This window comes from Peromyscus leucopus, chromosome 16_21 (assembly GCF_004664715.2).
Source record: "Peromyscus leucopus breed LL Stock chromosome 16_21, UCI_PerLeu_2.1, whole genome shotgun sequence".
NCBI lineage: Eukaryota > Metazoa > Chordata > Mammalia > Rodentia > Cricetidae > Peromyscus > Peromyscus leucopus.
In genome coordinates this window covers 38,504,596-38,523,999 of record NC_051084.1, presented here as the reverse complement: position 1 = coordinate 38,523,999, position 19,404 = coordinate 38,504,596, and the positions used below count along the sequence as shown (strand labels likewise).

At 46.6% G+C, this 19,404-nt stretch overlaps 1 protein-coding gene across 1 annotated transcript in view; it reads right to left on the bottom strand.

Moving 5' to 3' along the window:
• Nucleotides 1-453: 453 nt before the first annotated feature.
• Vwa3b (von Willebrand factor A domain containing 3B) overlaps nucleotides 454-19,404 on the bottom strand; it is a 188,014-nt gene continuing 169,063 nt past the window's right edge. The window contains exons 24-29 of the mRNA XM_037199794.1: nucleotides 14,633-14,757; nucleotides 12,583-12,720; nucleotides 11,223-11,323; nucleotides 1,412-1,588; nucleotides 949-1,184; nucleotides 454-515 (exon numbers count right to left, since the gene is read on the bottom strand). Of these exons, the coding sequence (XP_037055689.1) occupies nucleotides 1,061-1,184; nucleotides 1,412-1,588; nucleotides 11,223-11,323; nucleotides 12,583-12,720; nucleotides 14,633-14,757 (665 nt within the window). The 3' untranslated portion in view covers nucleotides 454-515; nucleotides 949-1,060. The remainder of the gene's footprint in view (nucleotides 516-948; nucleotides 1,185-1,411; nucleotides 1,589-11,222; nucleotides 11,324-12,582; nucleotides 12,721-14,632; nucleotides 14,758-19,404) is intronic.

The following is a 19,404-nucleotide window of genomic DNA, read 5'->3' as shown; positions in this document are numbered from 1 at the left end:
AATACCAAGGATGTAATTCCCGGCTTGTGGTTTTTCCCTATAAAAACTCTCTACACCTGGGCTCGTGGCCGCTGCCACATTTCCTTCCATCTGCCGTGCGGTGGCCCAGGTTGAACCTGACAATAAAAGGATCCTTATGTGCTTGCATTGGAAACCAGCTCCTTGATGGTCTCTGGGGGGTTCACGAAATGGGTACAACATGAACACCATGTTTAACTAGCTTGTCCACTTTTTGAATATCAGAACTCTTCCTATCTTTTCTATTTTCTGAAGGGCTCCAATATTTTTCTTATTAGTGACCTGTAATGGTTTTTGTTTGTTGTTTTATAGCCCAAGAACTGTTACCACCTGGAAATAGGAGACTTTGAGAGAGTTATTTCAGCTTTGACATTAGAGAACAGAACTGGTACTAAACTGTTTAAAGAAGACAGTGGCAAATGAGCAGCCAGAGCAAGGCTTCCAATGTAAGAGATTTTATTCAGGCTCTGCACTCAATTAGAGGTACCTACAACAGACTACAGACAAAACCAATTAGGAAGGGCTCAATAAAAGTGTTCAGAAAACAGTAACACAGAGAGGGCTCAGTCTTAGAGATCTCAGACAAGCTACCAACCGGGTCTTAATTTCAGCCTTCATGTTGTGTGACAGAATTCTCAATTCACAAGGAAGAATCAATTTAAAACAAGGCCGTCGGTGTGGGGCCTAACTCCACGGACTCCCCGCCAAAACCCTGAGGACATCGTGACTGTCGCCTGTCAAGCTAGTGCTGTTACATATGCAGGGCGTATCAAAAGACTGAGAACCGTTTGTGGCGGTGGGGGTGGGGGAAGCAGGATACAGAATGGCCAGGAAAAAAAAAAATCCCTAAGCTCAAACAGTAGGCTGGGGGACCAGGAGCTGGTTCTCATCAACAGGGCAGGCACTGGATGGAAGGAAGGCAAGCCTTACCTCAGCAGAGAGGCTTGCTCCACAGGCTCCAGAGGCTGGGATCTGTGAAGCCCTAGAGGAGCCGTGGCTTGCTTAAAGTTAGCTGCCACTAGGGCGTGTGCCTTGGGGCTCCTCAGCCGTGGGTCTTCAGCCCCTTGCGCTGCGGGTGGCTGGCATCGGTCAGGGCAGGGCTGCTCCTGGTGGCCTTGTAGCAGCGAAGGCAAGGATGGTAGTGTCCTAGGCCTCTAGTGGAGAACCTTCTCTGGGAAAGTGGATGTCGGCATGACGGGGGAGGTGGGATGGGGGTGGGGGTGGGGGTGGGGTTCTGTTGTGCTGGGACCTATGCTGGCCTGGAAAACTGGGGGATGATCTCACCTACACGCACTATTCTTGAAAGAGGTTGCCAAGTGTCGTGTAGGTTCAGGGTGCCTCCCAATCCCCCACCCTGGGCACAGGGAAGGTACTGGGGTTAGACTCTGGGGACCTGGTGCCATGGGAAGAGCCATCCGAATCTGAGGACATCATCTCCCGGAGAAATGATCTCTTGGTGGGCTTCTTTTTCTTTTTTCTAAGGGTCTCTTGCCTCGGCTGTTTCAAATTTCCAAGGTCGTCTTCAGTCACTGACCAGAGTGGTAAAGATTTACTGGTCTCTGCTTCTCCCCTAGAGAGAGAGACAGACAGACAGAGGAGAGCTTGAGGCTGATTTCACGCACACGCTGGACTTGACAGCTACGGTGTGTGTGTGTGTGTGTGTGCAGAGATCTCCCACTCATCTCAGCAGAAGTATCTAAGCTTTGTCCACTGCCCTAGGTGTTGGACACTAGGCTTAAGTTCCATTCAGTTCATGTCCACATGTAGCAGCCCCACCCAGAAGAGAAAATGTAACCACGTGGACCCAGTCCCTACCCAGTCAGCCAAGACAGAGCTACCTCAAGCTCAGATGCCCCCGTACATGCTTTGGCACTGACCACTGTCCACTACAGATGCACCAGCCCGGCTCTATCGCAGAGGAGGCTTCTCAAATTGTGTGGATCAAGGTGCATCATCAGAAACTCCCAAATGCCAACAGTGATGTGACTTTTCCTTGTATTTAATAGAAAAAGCACAGGCCTGCCTATGGGATGTCATAGATAGAGGCTTATTTAGAAGATGGACCCGACAAGGCTGAGCTAAGTAGTAGCTTTTCTACAGAGAAAGCATCCTGGGGATGCCATGACGTCATTCTAGCCCACTCACCGTGGCCCACTGATTGGTCACTTTCTCTTTTCCAGAACCTCCCGGCTGTGTAAAGAGCACTGAACACCTGGGTTTAATCCTCATTTTTGTTTGACACTTCTGCATCTGTTATCTTGACCACCCTTGCCTCCACTCAGAACATTTTTTTTTTTTTTTTGGTTTTACCCTAAGTAACTCTGGATCGTTACTGTTTCCAGTTCTTCTCAGAGATGTGAGAGAAAAAGATGAGCTGGGAAAAGGCTCTTAGTTATTTTGCAACAGAAGATCCCATTATTCAAATTACTCTGTAATGGATCAAGATTGTATCACGGGTGATTATTTTCAAAGACTGGCACAAGAATCAGAAGGGAATTTCCAAGAGAAGCTTAAAAAAAAAAATTGGCTCAAGCAGTAGGGGTAACGCAATAAAAAGGCTTTCCTGGACCCCACACACAAACTATCTTTTTTTGTTGTTGTTCTGTTTTGTTTTTTTGGGGGGGTTGTTTGTTTGTTTGTTTGTTTTGTTTTTTCAAGATAGGGTTTCTCTGTGTAGTTTTGGTGCCTGTCCTAGATTTCACTCTGTAGCCCAGGCTGGCCTCGAACTCACAGAGATCGACCTGGCTCTGCCTCCCGAGTGCTGGGATTAAAGGCGTGCGCACCACCGCCCGGCCCCACACAAACTGTCTTATGCGGAGGTCCAGCTTGTGTAGATGTCAAGTCTGTGGGAGAACAGGTGCCTGGAGACATGGAGGCCACACCTCAAGGTTATACCAAGGACACCTGCCCTGGGAAATCTGAACTCTCATCAAGGTCACTTCCACTCTTCCTCACGCTGCTGCCTCCCTTGAAGCTAAGTTGGTTCTATTCCGTGTTTCTCCACTGGCCACCCATTAGCATTGATTGGCTTTAGAGCATACAGCTTCTTAGGAAAAGAAGGAGGTAGTGGGGGTTTTCCAGATGTTCTAAAAACACAAGCGGAGAGAGACCTGTCTACCTGCTGGCAGGAGCTGAGGGAGGAGGAGGAGAGGGGCCAAGAAGCAATACATGGACAGCTTTTGCAGGGTCTGGTCATATGAATGAGTTAAGGCCACCTCCTAATGGAATTTTAGGCAGGCAAGGATGAAGAAGCAGGGGTTACTGTTATGAAAAGAGGTAACAAATATGTTAGTAAGTAGGAAAAAAGTTACAAAGAGAATACACATATTTTCATTTTTTTACTATCAGGGTTGTAAATGGGCAAGGGAGACTAGACACTGATGTGGGATATCTTTCTGTAGGCTGTAAATATGTGTTACTCCCATTGGTTAATAAATAAAGCTGCTTTGGCCTATGGGAAGGCAGGATAAGAGTCAGGTAGGAAATCCAAGCAGAGGTATAGGGAGAAGAAGGGTGGAGTCAGGGGCAGACGCCATCCAGCTGCCCAAGGAGCAAGAGGCCAGCAGACTGCTAATGCCACAGCCACATGGCAATACATAGATTAATAAAAATGGGTTAATTTAAGTTGTAAGAGCTAGTTAGTAATAAGCCTGAGCCATTGACCAAACATCATAATTAATATAAGCTTCTGAGTGATTGTTTTATATGTGGCTGCAGGATGCAGAAAAGCCTCCAGATTGAAGTAAACTAGAAAAAGTTGCCTCTGAGAAATGGATTCCAATAGAATCAATATGTCCCCCAACTTTTTACATTTAAAAAATTGCATGTATTTATGTATTCACTTTCATGTGTATGGATGTTTTGCCTGCATGTATATCTGTGTACCACATGTGTGCCCAGGCCACTGTGGAGGCCAGAGGAGGGGATCAGATCCCCTGGGACTAGAGATGTGGATAATTGTGAGCCACCATGTGGGGCTGGGGAATGGAACCTGGATCCACTGAAAGAGCAGTGAGTGCTTTTAACTGCTGAGTCATCTCTCCAACCCCATGTTTCCCACATTTAAAATATGTTTTGCAACTGTTATACATGATACAGAAAAACAATAGAGCTTTTGGTTTTGAAGAAAAATATGAATCAACACAGCAGATGAAAAAAAATCTAGAGGAATGCATACCAAAATACTGTGCTTATTTTTGACGTGTTAGGCTGTGGATTTAAAAAGGTTTTCCAGTTGCCTTTAATTTATAAGTAATATTAATCACACATTAATTTTGGGAACAAGAATAAAACAAGACAAGTTGTCATGATTAGGACAAACAGGTTTGATCAGGAGAAAACCTTTTTTAAAAAAAATTCATTTTTATTTTTTTGAGTGTTTTGCCTGCATGTATTTAAGTGCACTGTGTGTATGCACTGCCCAAGGAGGCCAGAAGACCATCTGGCTGGAGATTGGCTTGCCTCAGTCTACAAGGGTGCATCCTCCACACAGGGCTGATATGGAAGCTCCTACCCCTGGCCTCCCCCTACACCTTACTCTGCTTCTTGGCCACAACCACTAAGGAGATAGGAAGGGCTGTCATGACCTCATGGACATAAGCCATAACCATGACTAGACATGACCCATTCAATGACTTTCTTTTGTTCAATTTCACACTAAAGAAGCATTAAACTAGGTGATGGATTAATTATTTTAGGTTATAGATTTGGTTGAATACAAGGTTAAACGTCTCTTATCCAAAATATTTGGAACCAGAAGTATTCTAGATTTTGGATTATTTGTATATATGTAATGAGACGCCTTGCAGAGGGAACCTGAGTCTAAACAATGAAGTTCAGTCTGTTTCTCACACACCTTTGTGCATCCTGTGTAAGCTGATGTATACTGTATCTTTGGTGGCTCTGAATTGTGACTGTAGCCTAACACGTGAGTCAGAAAGTGTGAAGCTTTCTGCTCGTGGCATTTAGGTTTGTTTTAAAAAAGGTTTGAATTTCTGAGTGTGGCAGTTTGAATGAAATGGCCCCATAGGCCCATAGGGACTGGCACTATGAGGTGTGACTTGTTGGAGTAGGTGTGGTGTTATTGGAGGAAGTGAGTCACAAGGGGGCTTTGAGGTCTAAAATGCTCAAGCCAGGTCTACTGTAACATTCACTTCCTGCTGCCTGCTGATCCAGATGCAGAACTCTCAGCTCCCTCTCCAGCACTGTGTCTGCCCACCATGAAGATCATGGACTAGACGTCTGAACTGTAAAGACACTTTCAATGAAATGTTTTCCTTTGTAAGAGTTTTCTTGGTCATGGTGTCTCTTCAGAGCAATAAAACCCCAACTAAGTGAGCCTGCCGGATTTTGGATTTTTGGATTAGGGATGCTCAAACTGCAATCCACCGAACAGGATCAAAGCGTGCACAGTGGGGTACAATGAGAAGCCAGGCACTGTGTCTTAACTGGCTCTTTAGAAGGTTCTGGTCTCACTTCCAGAGAGAAAGTGCTGAGAAGCCATGATCAAGATTTGCCAATATCCTGGTTCTCCTGCTGGCCCCCAGAGGCCTCTTTTCTACATTGTTCCAAGTGTCTCTTTTGCTCTGGAACAGGCACCAGACAGATGTTTCAGGGGGATAAGAAGGCCTCTGAATTGACAGCTGAAGGAGCTGAAGATCAAGAGGTTGATACCATGGGTCTCAGAGTCTCTGTGACTCCTGAGGACACCTTAGCATTCTTTTGAAAGTAGGAAATGGCCTCTGTCCTAGGGACAGACACAGGACATGCACAGGCAGAGGTTTCGGCTGAACTGCTCATTTTTCAAGGCTTGGCTCCAGGATAGAAAATGGGACTCTCGTCTGCAGGGATAAAGAAATGACGAGATGTCCTAACTCACTAATTTCAAATGTCCAGCTCCCTCCCAGGGAAGGAAGCATTGTCTGGAGAGACTATGTCAGAGTGAGGGAAGTGATGTGTCCCTGCGATGTCAGAACCCGCCCTTGAGGGCCCTTGATGTTTCAGTCAATGAGTTCATTACCCTGCTGCTGAGAAGGCAGAGTGAGGCTGGTCCCCACCATCCAGGAAGGAGGCTAAGTCACTTGGGAATCGCCCCTCCCACGGAAACATGTGCCTGAATCCATGGGAAGTCACCAGGCTGCTCCAAGGAGAGACAATGGGAGACTAATGCTGTGTGCAGCCGGGAATAGTGAGCTGACCACAGACTCAAACAAACCACCTCCGAGGCCTGGGAAAGTCTTCTCTTCGGCAGTCTCACACAGGAGAGAGTCCCTAGGACCACACAGTGGCAATCAAGCAGCGAGAGAAGATGATCCCTTCCCCTCGGGGGCCTGATTTTTCCTTCCCATAAGATGGATTTTTCTGGAGCTCAAAGAAGAGGATTAGTCCTATGTGGCTTTCCTGCAATCATACTTGGAATGTTGTCACTACTATTGTTATTCCAATTAAGAAATCATACACCCTCTCAAGAGAACATCTTTCTAGAGGGCTGACTTGCCCTGGCCTTGCTCTGTCAAGTGGGCAGGTAGACTCCAGCTCTGCTAGAGAGGTTTGCTACAGGACACCAGGTATGTGGATTCTGCTCAGACCTGCCAGACATCCCAGTCTGGAGATAGCTTTGTGACACCACCTGGCTGAGGTGATTTCCCTCCGGGGAGAAAACTAGAAGCCAGAACATCAAACCCACCAGGCGCTGCCTTCCCCTGCAGCAAACAGAGACCACAGCCCTCTGACAGGAAGGAACAGGACCCCCAAAGAGGTAGCCAGGGAAATTCCTGCCTGGGTGAGGGCAGAGGATGCTGGATGGGGGGGTTGCGGTGGTGGGGAATTCCTACTGTTCTGCTTGCTTCTTAAGAGCTCCTGAGATCACGTGAGAGAAATGACACGTGTTCTTGAGATGAATGTTCTAGACTAGTGAGAGACTATTTTCACTCAGAAAGAGTATGTATGAAGCCATAGAACATAGAGGAAAGCTTGGGGACACAGAGAGGAAGAGGGAAGGAAGAGAAGGTGGGTCCCCTCAGAAGACACACTCTTAGTGGGTGGCACAAGAGGAAAGAAGCAGCCAGGACCCATGTCCACACATCTCCTGAGGCAAACCAAGGGATGCTGGTGTGGTCCCTTGAGAGCTAGACTTTTGTTAACATGGTGACGTATTTTGCAAGCCAGTCTTATTAAAGGTCTCCAAGAGTCCCTTAGCTGTCAAGCATGGGTTGAAAATGGAATACTGCACAAACTCTAGTCAGTTAGTTTTGATCTTAGTGTTCCTCTGAATAGTCTCCTTCCCATCTTTCACTGGTTATATCCTCCATCAAGGACTAGGAGAGGGATCTGTCTGCAGGAAACGCTCTGTTAGTCACAGCGGAAGACCTCAAGAAGGAAGAGAAGAGGGTGAGATGACAGAGGCCAGCATGTTGTACATGTTGGTCTACCCAGGTGTCTGGAGGTGAAGGGCCCTGGCTGATCACCCCTGAATTTGATAGGCACAACAGAGTCAATACCAGAAACTAATGTTCCGTTGAAACTAATGTAGCTGTGGTACATCTCTTTAATGACACAGGGACATGAACATGAGAAATCAGGATTCTCAATAATGGCCTCCTTGGTATAAAGGCCCGAGGATTTATTACAGACATCCAGAAGGAGATGGTACATGATGGTGAGTGAGAATTAGGTGCCAGTGGAAAACCTAAAAGAAGGTAGAGACTAGAAAACAGCTACATTCCATTCTTGTATTCAGCCCTGGTTATAGAAGTGGAGACCGATTCTGCTCTGGAATTAGTAGGCTGAAGATGGCTCCTGCTTAGGAAAAGTAAACATAGCTTGTTGCTCCTAGGAAGGCATTGAGAGTGAGACAAAAAAAAAAAAAAAATGGGAATTAGAGAGTCAATGAATCTATCTCCTGTGTGAACCCCAGAGGAGAGAGTAGATAATTAGTAGCTAAGAAATTTAAAGGAGGCCCAGGGAATGTGCACAACAAAGGCTTTTCCTTCATACAGAAAGATATGAATTTTAATTAAAAAATGATTAATGATAATGTTCAGTGAAAATAGTCAATACCTAGACTAATATTCATATTCTTTTATCATGGACTAGAGTTAAAGATATTTATCTCCAAAGGTTCATATGCTATAGGGTTGGTCTTCAGTGTGGTCATGTGGAGAGGTGATGGGTCCTTTAAAAGGTGAGACTCAGTAGGAGAAAATTAGGTCACTGGGGACTGGCCCCTTTAAGACATTATTGGGTTCTTCTGGGGTGAGCAAGTTGACAGACAAGAGCAAGTCTAGCCCCTCCATGGTCTCTAGTTTCCTCATCTTACTATGTTTTGACCCTTTACTCATAGGATACTATCTGCTATATTCTGATAGGACCAGAAAGGCCCTCACCAGAGGCCAAATGGATGGAGTCACCCGACCTTGGACTTTCAACCTTCAAAATTGAACTACAAAACATCTTTCTTCCTTTGAAAAGTTGTTAGCCTCAGGCATTTTGTTATAGCAACAGAAAGTGGACTCAGACAGGCTAGCCCAAGGGAAATTTTCCGGGATGAAAATCTACACAAGATGTGACATGGTCGGTCACCTTAGTACATGCAAGAAGCTAGCTAGGTACCAGGACATTTCATGGTAGTGGGAATGCTTGAGTCCAGTCTTGGGATTTCCCGGGTGGCTAAGGAATAGTGTTCTGAGAAAGTAACACCCAGTTTATGCAAAGCACAGAGACCTAAGAAAGCATGGTGTTGGGAAGTAGTTAGTATGCCCTGGAGGGTTGGTTAGAAGTGACTGGGAATAAGAGATACTAGGAAGACAGGCAGCACCACACTAATTAGCGGTTAAAACAGGATGAGAGGAACCCAGATGGGGGTGAGATCTGAGGGGTTTTAAGTAAGGGAGATGATACAAGAACCTTTTGTACTCAAAGAAAATCAATCAGTTGAGGCTCCCCCTCCCCCCAGAACAAACAAGCCTAGGTTTGGGGGCAGGCCTAGATGGGAACAACTTGGAGCTTCTGCCCAAAGCACTGAGCTACAACAGAGCTAAAAAAACGATCTCCGAGCCTGGATCACAGCGACTTGAAGGCAGATGGGCTGTGGTGAATGACTGGCAGATGTCCACTTGGACAATTCCGTGGAAGGAAGAGGAGCTGAGACAAGGAGTCCGGGGTTGGGAGAAGGTGTGGGGACTGAGTTCAGTCTGCGTAGACTGAAGTGGAACTCCTGTAGTGTCAGGTGGAAATAGTCATGGGAAGCTGGGGGAGTGGCTTGTTGTGAAAAGACTTGAGTTCAAACTCCTGACCACTACGTAGAAGTTGGGCGTAGGTACACGTGCCTGCAACCCTAGTGTTGAGGAATGGAGACTGGGGATCCTGGGAGCTCACTGGTCAGCCAGTGAGAGGTTCTGCCTTTAAAAATAATGTGGAAAGTGATAGAGGAAGAGACCCAACATCCTCTTGTGGTCTCCATGTGCACATGCATGGGCACCTACACACACACACACACACGCACACACACACACACACACACAGTTCAGTGGGCATTTGGGAGTAATGCCAATCCCATCATGCAGAATACCTACACTGTGCCAAGCATAGCCATCAACAATCTCATCTGAGACCTATAGCCCCTAGTGGGGCAGGCTATGGATCTACAACTTAGTTTCCAAAATGTCCTTTCCATTGTAGCTATCTACTGCAGTTGCCCATTACATACACCCACGCAGCTTTCCTAAGGACTCACTGTAGGTCCATTCTCGGGGGTTGTAACTCTGATGCAGAGCCACAGACTGGGTTACAGGAAGAGACACGGGGTCCTTGGTGTGAGTGGCATCATGGAAGCAATGGTGTTCATACAATAAGGCAGAGAGAAGACCCAGGGAGCCATGGCAGGCTTGAGAAGGCAGGTTCAGAAGCCAAGCGCCATCCCGAGAGCAAGCAGGGTCAGGGTGGGCAAAGCCTGAGGGGGGCTGGGACACATGTGAGGTCCCAGTTGGGCTCTGTGGAACCCCTTCCTGGTAAGGGGTATGGGGAAAACTGATGTCCATGTTTAGGGAGGGAACTGAATGGAGACAAGGTTATCCAAGTCTTCAGAAGAGACCGGAGAGAAGGGAAGTGTGAGTTAGACCACACTACAGTTATGGGGGAGGGGGCAGGGACAGATAGGGAGGGAGGGGAGAGGGAGGGAGGGAGGAAATATGAACAGTCACACACACACACATACACACACACACACACACACACACACACACACACACACACACAGTGGGTAAATTCAAGGGAAACTTGTTTTTCCCTCTGAGGTGAAGGTTTCACAGGGGAAGCTGAGGAGAGAGGATGGTAGGATGCAGTGGTCACCCACGGAATAAGGACCCAGGGCATGGAGGAATGGGCCTCCAGAACTGGCGGGTAGATCAGTTTTCATCAGGAGGAGAGACACTGATATTTTTTGACACCACAGAGAAAGGTTAGGAGTTCCACGTGCCCCAAACTGGGGAATACAAAGCCATTTCATTTCTGCAATGAAGGTGAATGAAGGCCAGAGGCTACCCACAGAATGAAAGGTTCACGAGCCCCGAACAACACGTTCACTCTGTAGAACTGGAAAGTGCTTCCCGGATCCCCTCATCACCACCCTTGCTCGAACCTCATGTTTGCTTCTCCTTTATGTGCCTTTAATGCCAAGGTCATGGTCCATGACGTCAGCCTTGCCCTTGCTGGTGCCACGGACTTGGGTTTTGTCTGCTCTTCCACCTCAAGTCTTTCTTATTGACACTGGGGCAGTCTGCGTGCACGTCTCTCAGTAATTCCACTGTGTAGACCCGGGGAACCCCAAATCACCCACCCGCCTGCTCATCTGGTAAGCCACTTCAGTACCTCGCTTCTCCCTCCCTATATGGAAGGGGCAGTTAGGGGACCGTTCCCAAGTGAGGTTTAATTAGAAGGCCTTGAATCCTTACACATGAAAGGGGCATAATCACTCCTTTTTCGTGGCAGGATTGAATGTTTGTATGAAGGGCCAGTGAAAATAATGTTGACTCTGAGATTAGAACCAGATGGAATGACCAACGGCGTTCAGTGGTAGGAGGTTGATTGACTAATGGTCGCATCTCTCCTCCCCTCCCCTACTACCCAGAAGGTGTAGATCTCAGCAATGGAATAAAGACACAAAGATATGAGTTGATATTTAAGAGGTAGAGGTTGGGTGTACTCACACAGCTCGGTCCTTCTCAACTGGGGATGCTTTTATCTGGGAGCAAGAGAGAGCATACTTGTTTTGGCTGATCTTTATAAGTGCACTCCGAGGGCAAAATTCCTGTAATCACACCAAAAGAGGTCATGTCATTTGAACCCAGGAAGTCCCCAATTCGTGAACAATTTTATTCCAGCTCAAGCTGTTATCACTAGCTACTAGTCATTACCCCATTTGGGGGGCCACTCAAGAGAGCGGGTTAAGTTCACTTTGACTTACAAATCTTCGCTGAATAAAAGTCATTGCTAATTCCTCTGTCATTCATCTAAATTCTAGGTCAACTGCTAGGCCTGCTCACACATGTACACACACACACACACATACACACACACACACACACACACACACACACACACACACACACACACACACACACACTTCTATCTTGGTTTCAGCCTCAGCCATCTCTTTCTGAGATAGCTGTGACCATGACCCTGTCGCTGAAAGTCCTGCTTTCCCTTGTGAGGTTTCCCAGAATCTTTATGAGAATCTTCAATGTCCTTTCCCCTGACTATAGCGTTCTGGCCCCCAGGGACTTCCTGCCCTGTGGGTCAACAACAAAGTCACTCCCTGGAATTTGAGGCCTTTCTTGAGGGATCTCAGACCATCTGCTCTATACCTCCCCCTGCCCCTGAGGCATGCCTCAGGACATCATTTCACACATCCCTGGCTTGTTTCTTCCCCTGTAGACATTCTCAAGCAGCACTACACACAGGGAATGCTCATTCAACCAACAGACCATGGGGTGGCAGGGGAGGACAAGGCTGAGAAAGGCCCGGGAGGTGCTTGTATCTAAGGGGGGCCCAGGCAGGAACACACAGAGTGGTACTGAGGCTGGGGATAAAGGGATTGTTGTACAAACAGAAGTGGAGTCTGGACCCCTAGAACCCACGGAAACATTGCGTACCCCCGGCAGCCCATCTGTGATCCCAGCACTCTACCCAAGGGCAGAGACGGATCCCTGGCTAGCTAGACTAGCTGAATGCGTGAGCTCCAGATTTAGCCCTGGCTTCCACATACATTTGACCATGCATACAGACACATACATACGTACGTACATACATACATACATACATACATACATACATACATAGAGAGAGAGCCCAGAGTGAGCCTGCCCAGCTGTCAACTGCAGTGTGACAAGGCAAGCCAGATGATCCTCCCACAGAAGCAAGGAGACCACAGTGCTCTGAGCATGAGTAGAGTCCAAACCACAAGGGATGCCTGAGTAGTAGTAGGAGGAGCGAGCAGACAGCTGTGTCCCCTCAGGGCTCGGCCATCCTCAGCCCAGGGGGAAAGCCCTTGTCTGGGTGGACACTTACTCGGCGGTTGTTACACTTCAACACTGTATAGAATTTTTCCGAAGGCACACTCTGATTTGGAAGGGCTATGACAATGGCGGGGACATAGAAGTCAAATCCTTTGTCTGTCACGATTTTGGCAAACACATAATCCCCAACCTGTAGAAGAAAGCACATGCCACAGCAAAGAATTTGCTTGCAGAGCTCACACATAATTTAATATAAGCTCGTTTTCACAATAGTCCCTGATGACTGGCAGGTACTGGTGATAAAATTCTAATATCGAGCTTTAAAAAAAAAAATCAGACAAGAAAGGGTTCCACAATTCTCTGAGTTTATTGGGCCACACCTGCAATTTTGTGAGCACTTTGGAAAACCCAGTTTTGGTAGGAGTTTGGCAACTGACAGTCAGCAAGATGGTTAGTGTAGCATGAATTTTAAAAGTTCTTATTAATAAAATCAAACCTGAGGCCAGTTATTGGAGTGAACACTGGAGGATCAGAGAGACAGAACAAGCCACAGCTAACCTCACCTGGCCAACTTCTCAGCTGATCTTGTTTCCTCAGACTGGAAGCCTCTGTGTCCTCATATCCGAATGGCTCTCAGCTGAACTGTGCTGCTCGAAAGTCTGAAAGCTTAACCAGCCAAATGCTTCTAGTTTCTGGTCCTCACGCCTTATATACCTTTCTGCTTTCTACCACCACTCCCTGGGATTAAAGGCTTGCTTTCTGAGATTAAAGGCGTGCATCACCATGCTTGGCTGTATCCTTGAACACATGGATTTCTGCTTCTGGAATGCTAGGATTAAAGGCATGTGCTACCACTGCCTATCCTAAGTCTCTAGTGGCTTTTCTGTTCTCTGACCCCAGATAAGTTTATTAGGGTACACAATATTTTGGGGAACACAATACCATCACAGGTTAGGGTTCTGAAACTCACAGAGATCGGTAGAAATAAAGACTGGGGCTGAAGGAGTGTCCAGGGTGTTTAATATAAAGAGACGGGGACTGTGTCCCCAGTGCTAGAAGGGCTGACCCCCAGACACAGGAAAAGAGTGGGTTTTGTGAATGTCAGTCCCAGCACAGACATGGAATCCACGGTGAGGGTTACACAGAGGTATAGATGATTTTGCAAAGGGGCACAGTGAGGCTGCCGGGTCCCTGTCAGTCACCAGGAGGAACATGTAGGAGGTGTGCTATGGGTCTGGTCCAGGAAGTAGGAACAGACCAAGGATAACCCACACAATCCCTCCCTGTCTTGCACCACGCAGGAAACAGCAGCCCTGGGGCTTGAAAGGCTTTTCTTTTGGGCCTTGCCCTCCCATATCTGGGTGTCAAGACAGTGGCAGGCGGATGAACCGGGCACGGTGTAGGGCTTATTCATTTATAATCAGATGAGAATGTATTCATCTGTCTCATCCGTGGAAGGCACACTCGGAGTAACTGCATTATGACATCACAGGTTGGCAGCGGCTGACTACAAGGTCACAGAAATCACTAGTTCCGTCCTTGATATAATATAATGCAGCCTTCTGCAGTGAAAGCTTCAGGAACACTGGGAGACACACAGTTTCCTTCCCCCTTGTGACAAGTGTCACAAGATATTAGATAAGCCACTAGACACAGTGGACGGCTACATTGAGAGGGAGTTGGCACATCAGTCACAAGCAGAGACACTGATTGCCAAGTGATAGGAACTAGAAACTGGCTGCTGCTCTTCCTGCCCAGACAAGCTCCCTACAGGAGCCCAAGAGGGCCACATAGGGACCTTTGCCATCCTCTGTAATCCAAGACCCTGTGGACAGTATAAAGCAGCGGTTCTCAACCTTCCTAACGCCATGACCCTTTAATACAGTTCCTCATGCTGTGGTGACCCCCAACCATAAAATTGTTTTTGTTGCTACTTCATAGCTGTGATTTTGCTACTGTTATGAATCGTAACATAAACATGTGTTTTCTGATGGTCTTAGGCGACCCTCACGAAAGGATAGTTTGGCCCCAAAGGGGTCCTGACCCACCGGTTGAGAACCAGCCGTAATCAAGGGTCCCAGAAGGGGTCAGAGAGTAGGTACCTGAAGTTGTGGGCAGGGCATGGCGCCCCCAATGGGTGTGATGAAGGAGATGGGTACAATCGTGGTTTCTCCATACCTGAAGTCTACCAGCGCGTGAGTGGGGCTCACACATTTCTTCACAACCCCTGGAAGGATCAAAAGAAACAAAGCACCATGACAGCAGCGGTTCTGCTCCACCCCGTGGTCTGTGCTGAGTCAAAGCACAGGCCTCTTTAAATCAGCACACCCCTTTGATCCCTGCAGGGGGAAACGTCGGATATAGTCTGATGCCTTCTGGGGCTGAACAGAAAGCGGAGGAATAAAATGTTCTGGTTCCAGAGGTGAAGGAGAGCCCACTCATGCAGCGCCAGCAGTATCCCATCCTGCTGACTGTTCTAGGAACAGCTTCCTACCGGGTACCCCCCACCACACACACACACACACACACACACACACACACACACACACACAACCAAATCTTATCTATTTATTCTAGTCCCGTGTCCTTCTAGAGAGACTGAGTGTAGGCACTGTTAAATTGTGAGAGTGAAGAGGAAATATAAATGCCCACCTAAATCAGCTTTTCATTTGATATTAGATAAATGAAAAGGTCGCCAGGCTGAACATACCCCATGGCTTTCCTTAAAAAAAAAAAAAAAAAAAAAAAAAAAAAAAAAAAAAAAAAAAAAAAAAAAGGAAGAAAAAGAGAAGCAGCCACAAGTAGTTTGTCTTTTCATTATAGGTAAAGAGAACGTTACACATATTTTTCAATTTTATAATTTTATTTATTTAGAAACAGGATCTAATTTTGTAGCTCTGGCTGGCCTACAACTATCTATGTAGACCAGGCTAGCCTCTGCATCTCAAGCATTGGGATTAAAGGCATGTGCCGCCATGTCTGGCCAATCTTATATTCTTCACTTTTGCATATTGTTGTGATGAGGACTGAACACAAGGACGTGTACATTTAAGGTAAGCACCTGTGACTGACAAAGTGTAGTGTGTGGTCCCAGACCATCATCACAACAGTCTAACCATTTCAAATCCTGTGTGGAAAGACAGGGCAGCTGAGGTGCGGGCGAGCTGAGTGACTGCAGGTAAGCAGCTAATACAGGAGAGGAAATTCAGGTGAATAAAAGCTTGGGGCTAGCTGGCTAGAAACATTTAGAGGAGTATCCCGCCGCCGCCGTCCCTTGCTTATTTCTTTCCCGTCGTAACTTGTACCTATGACACAGGGCAGGAATCACTATGAATTCCCTGGTGAAAAATTCTTTTTTTGTCATTGGAAGAATGACCCAGTTTCCATAAGTAATGATCTCATCATGTTTGAAATGGGTCTTCCTCCTTGCCTGTCAACATCTGGACAGGACAGGCCACCCATCAGCTGGCCACTTCCACCCTGCAGGAAGTAGTCATTTTCCTCCTTCACTCCTGGGATAGATGTGGCTACATGGGAGTCCCTGAGATGATCCTGAGGCTAGCAGTAACAGCCAGTCAGGCTGAGTGTACACCAGTGGAGACGTGTTTTCAGGCAATGGGCACCCAACTCTTTCTGCTGATTGATGGCATTTAAATCAGACCTTTTCATGAGGAAGGATTAAGATTTAGACCAACAGTCACCAGAAAGAGTCACCAATAAATTGTCTATTAAAACCTATTTGGCCTTGTTTTTTAAGAGGAGAAATTACAAACTCATACCAACCATATGGTCCAAGTTGCCATCACTAAGGAGGACAAATGGACATCATGTGCCTCTGGACAGGATGACACCTGAGTGACATCACCAAGGTGGTCTTCTGGGCAAGAATGTATGTGTTGAGTCTAAGCTAAACAAAACCAAGTAAGGCCATCCTGTAATTAATTAAGGCCTTACTTTTAATTTTAACAACATGAAAGTTTACTGAAGAGGTTAAATAAAAATTCTAGATTAAGGGGCTTTGTGTGGTGGTGCACACCTTTAATCCCAGCACTAGAGAAGCAGAGGCAGGTGGATTTCTGTGAGTTTGAGGCCAGTCTAGTCTACAGAGTGAGTTCTAAGCTACTCAGAACTACATAGTGAGACCCTATTTATATAAAACAAAAACAAAGACAAAACAAAAACCACCACCAAGGGTATGTTAATCAAATGTAACACGTGACTCTGAATTTGGATCTGCACTTAAAAAAAAATGCACAAGGCATCGGCAGGCAAGTAACAAAAGCGGAACACCCATGAAGGTGCACAGTGATGTCAGCTTCCCTGAAGGTCATTTTTATTGTGGTTCCATCAGGAGAGTGCCTGCATTTTTGAGAAAGAGAGTTGTGATGTGTGATGAGTGCTACCTAACCTCTAATCCTTTGATAGTTCAGAAAAGGGGTGTGTGTGCGTGCGTCTGTGTCTGTGTTTAGGAAGGGAAAGTGAAAATGTGAAAAAGTAAAAGACTCACAGATAATAAAATGGGACAAAATGTTAAAAATCAGTAAATCTGGGTAAAGGGAATTTAAGAATTCTCCATTTTCTTGTAACTTTTCTACAAGTTTAACTTTTTCTTTTCTTTTCTTTTTTTTTTAAAGAAAAACTGACTCTGCAGGAGAAGTTACAGTCTCCAATTTTAAAAAGATCCCTTGACTTTGAAGGGTGGGAAAAGGCAGAGAATCTATGTCCATCCAGCTCTCCCGTGCGCTGCGTTTGTATGTGTGAGTACAGGTGCACACATGCCTTGGTGCACATGTAAAGGTCAGAGGACAACCTCGGGTGTCGGTCTTCTCCTTATTCCTTGTTTGAGAACCTCTTGTTCACCACTGTGGATGCCAGGGTCACGGCCCCATGAGCTTCTGGGAATTCTTCTCTATGTCTCCTGTCTCCCTTTGGGAGTGCTGGAGTTCCAGACATGCACTGTTGCGTCTGACTCAATGTCAGCTCTGGGGACCTCAACTCCGGTCCTCACACTTCCATGGCAAGTGCTTTCCCCACGGACCAACTCCGCAGACTGCCATTTAATTGGGTGGCGTGAATGTTTATCGACTAGCCGCAGATCAAAATTACGGGTTCTGTAACTAAATTCGAATGTTTATTTCCTCCACGTCGACTTACTGGAATTCAATCACAGCTGCAAATTGAAATGTTTTGATTGGGCAGCCCACAGGCAGTTATGAGGATACTCGTTGGCTCCCATTACACATTTAAGAACAAACTGCTGTACGGTCTCAGGTACTCTTGTGTCCCCCAGCCTGGGCCCACACAGCGGTGATGCTGGGCAAGTCTGAGCCAGTCTTCACTCCCCTGGAGTCCTGGCCAGCAAGCAGACCCTAGTCCATAAGCCATCCATCTGGAATGCAGTCCTACATTACGCTTACATGGCAGATTCACACAGGATCCTCCCCATGGCTTACATTCAGAAACTCAAGATTCTCACCAGAAGGGGCCTCTTGTGATCCCCTCTCAGCCCCAAGTGAGGGACGCTTCCCACCCACACCCAGCCCAGCACCCCGGCACAGCACTTTGATGCTTCCGCACAGGAGCTATTTCAAATGCCTGACTCTGCATTTCCTCTCATCCAATCAACTCCAAGTTCGTTTGCCAGATATCAAAGAAGACATCTTAGTCAATAGTTCTATTCACATGCTGACTGGAAGCCAACTGTTTTGCTGAAGTTATTTCTCACTACCTAGAGAGATTAGCTAAGTAAATTTGATGAATGGCTCGGCTTCCGCACTTGAATTTTGTGTTTCTTATGGGGTTCTCTAGGTTTTCTCCAGTCATCTTTTGCCTGTTCACCCTGCCCATGTTTCCGTGATAATCCTTATGTTGATGTCTCCAGACTCTCCGGATCGAGAGTCCCTTTCCAGACCCCAGACTCCAGTGGCTTCTCTAATATTTTCTGTTGCGCATCTTACAGGCACCTGTAGTTCGTATTTTAAGCACATATCCATGTCTTTCCATCCATGCCACCGAGTCATCTCTCCAGCCTTTCTCCCAACTTTAAATGTGACTTTCCGATGCCCTGAGAGCAAGGGCAAACTCCTTAAAAGTACCTACTGGGAGTGACCCCATACTAACCTCCCTGAAAAGCTTTTACGCTGGTTAGATTTTATCTCAACTTGACACAAGCTAGAGTTATCAGAGAGGAAGGAGTCTCAGTTGAGAAAATGCCTCCATAGGATGAGGCTGTGGCAAGCTTGTAAGGCATTTTCTTAACTAGTGATTGATGTGGGAGGGTCCAGCCCATTGTGGGTGGGGCCACCTCTGAGCTGGTAGTCCTGGGTGCTATAAGAAAGTCAGGAAGAGCAAACCAGTAAGCAGCATTCCTTTGTGGCCTCTGCATCAGCAATTGCCTATGGGTTCCTGCCCTGTTTGAGTTTCTGTCCTGACTTCCTTAAATCATGGACAGTGATGTAGAAGTGTAAGCCAAATAAACCCTTTCCTCCTCAACTTGCTTTTGGTCATGGTGTTTCACTGCAGCAATAGAAACCCTGACTAAGAAAGCTTTATTGGTTCCCGCTGTTCTCTTGTGTTCCTGGTCCCAGCCAGAGGTGCTTTTCTGTCTCCAGACACAGGATCTTTAGTTATCTCTAGCTCTTATCAGATACTGTTTTCACTGTCTACAAAGCCCCTTCTACACCCCCATTCCCTGCTGAATGGATCAGGCCTTCGGAAACCACATCCTGAAGGATGTCTTGGAAACACTTCTCAAATCAACTGTGCTAGTCTGTCTGCTTTTCCTGAAATTTGTCCCTTGCACCCCAGCCTTGAACCTTCCTTCCAGATAATCTAATGATGGCATCTCTTCTTTTTTTCTTTTTGGTTTTTCGAG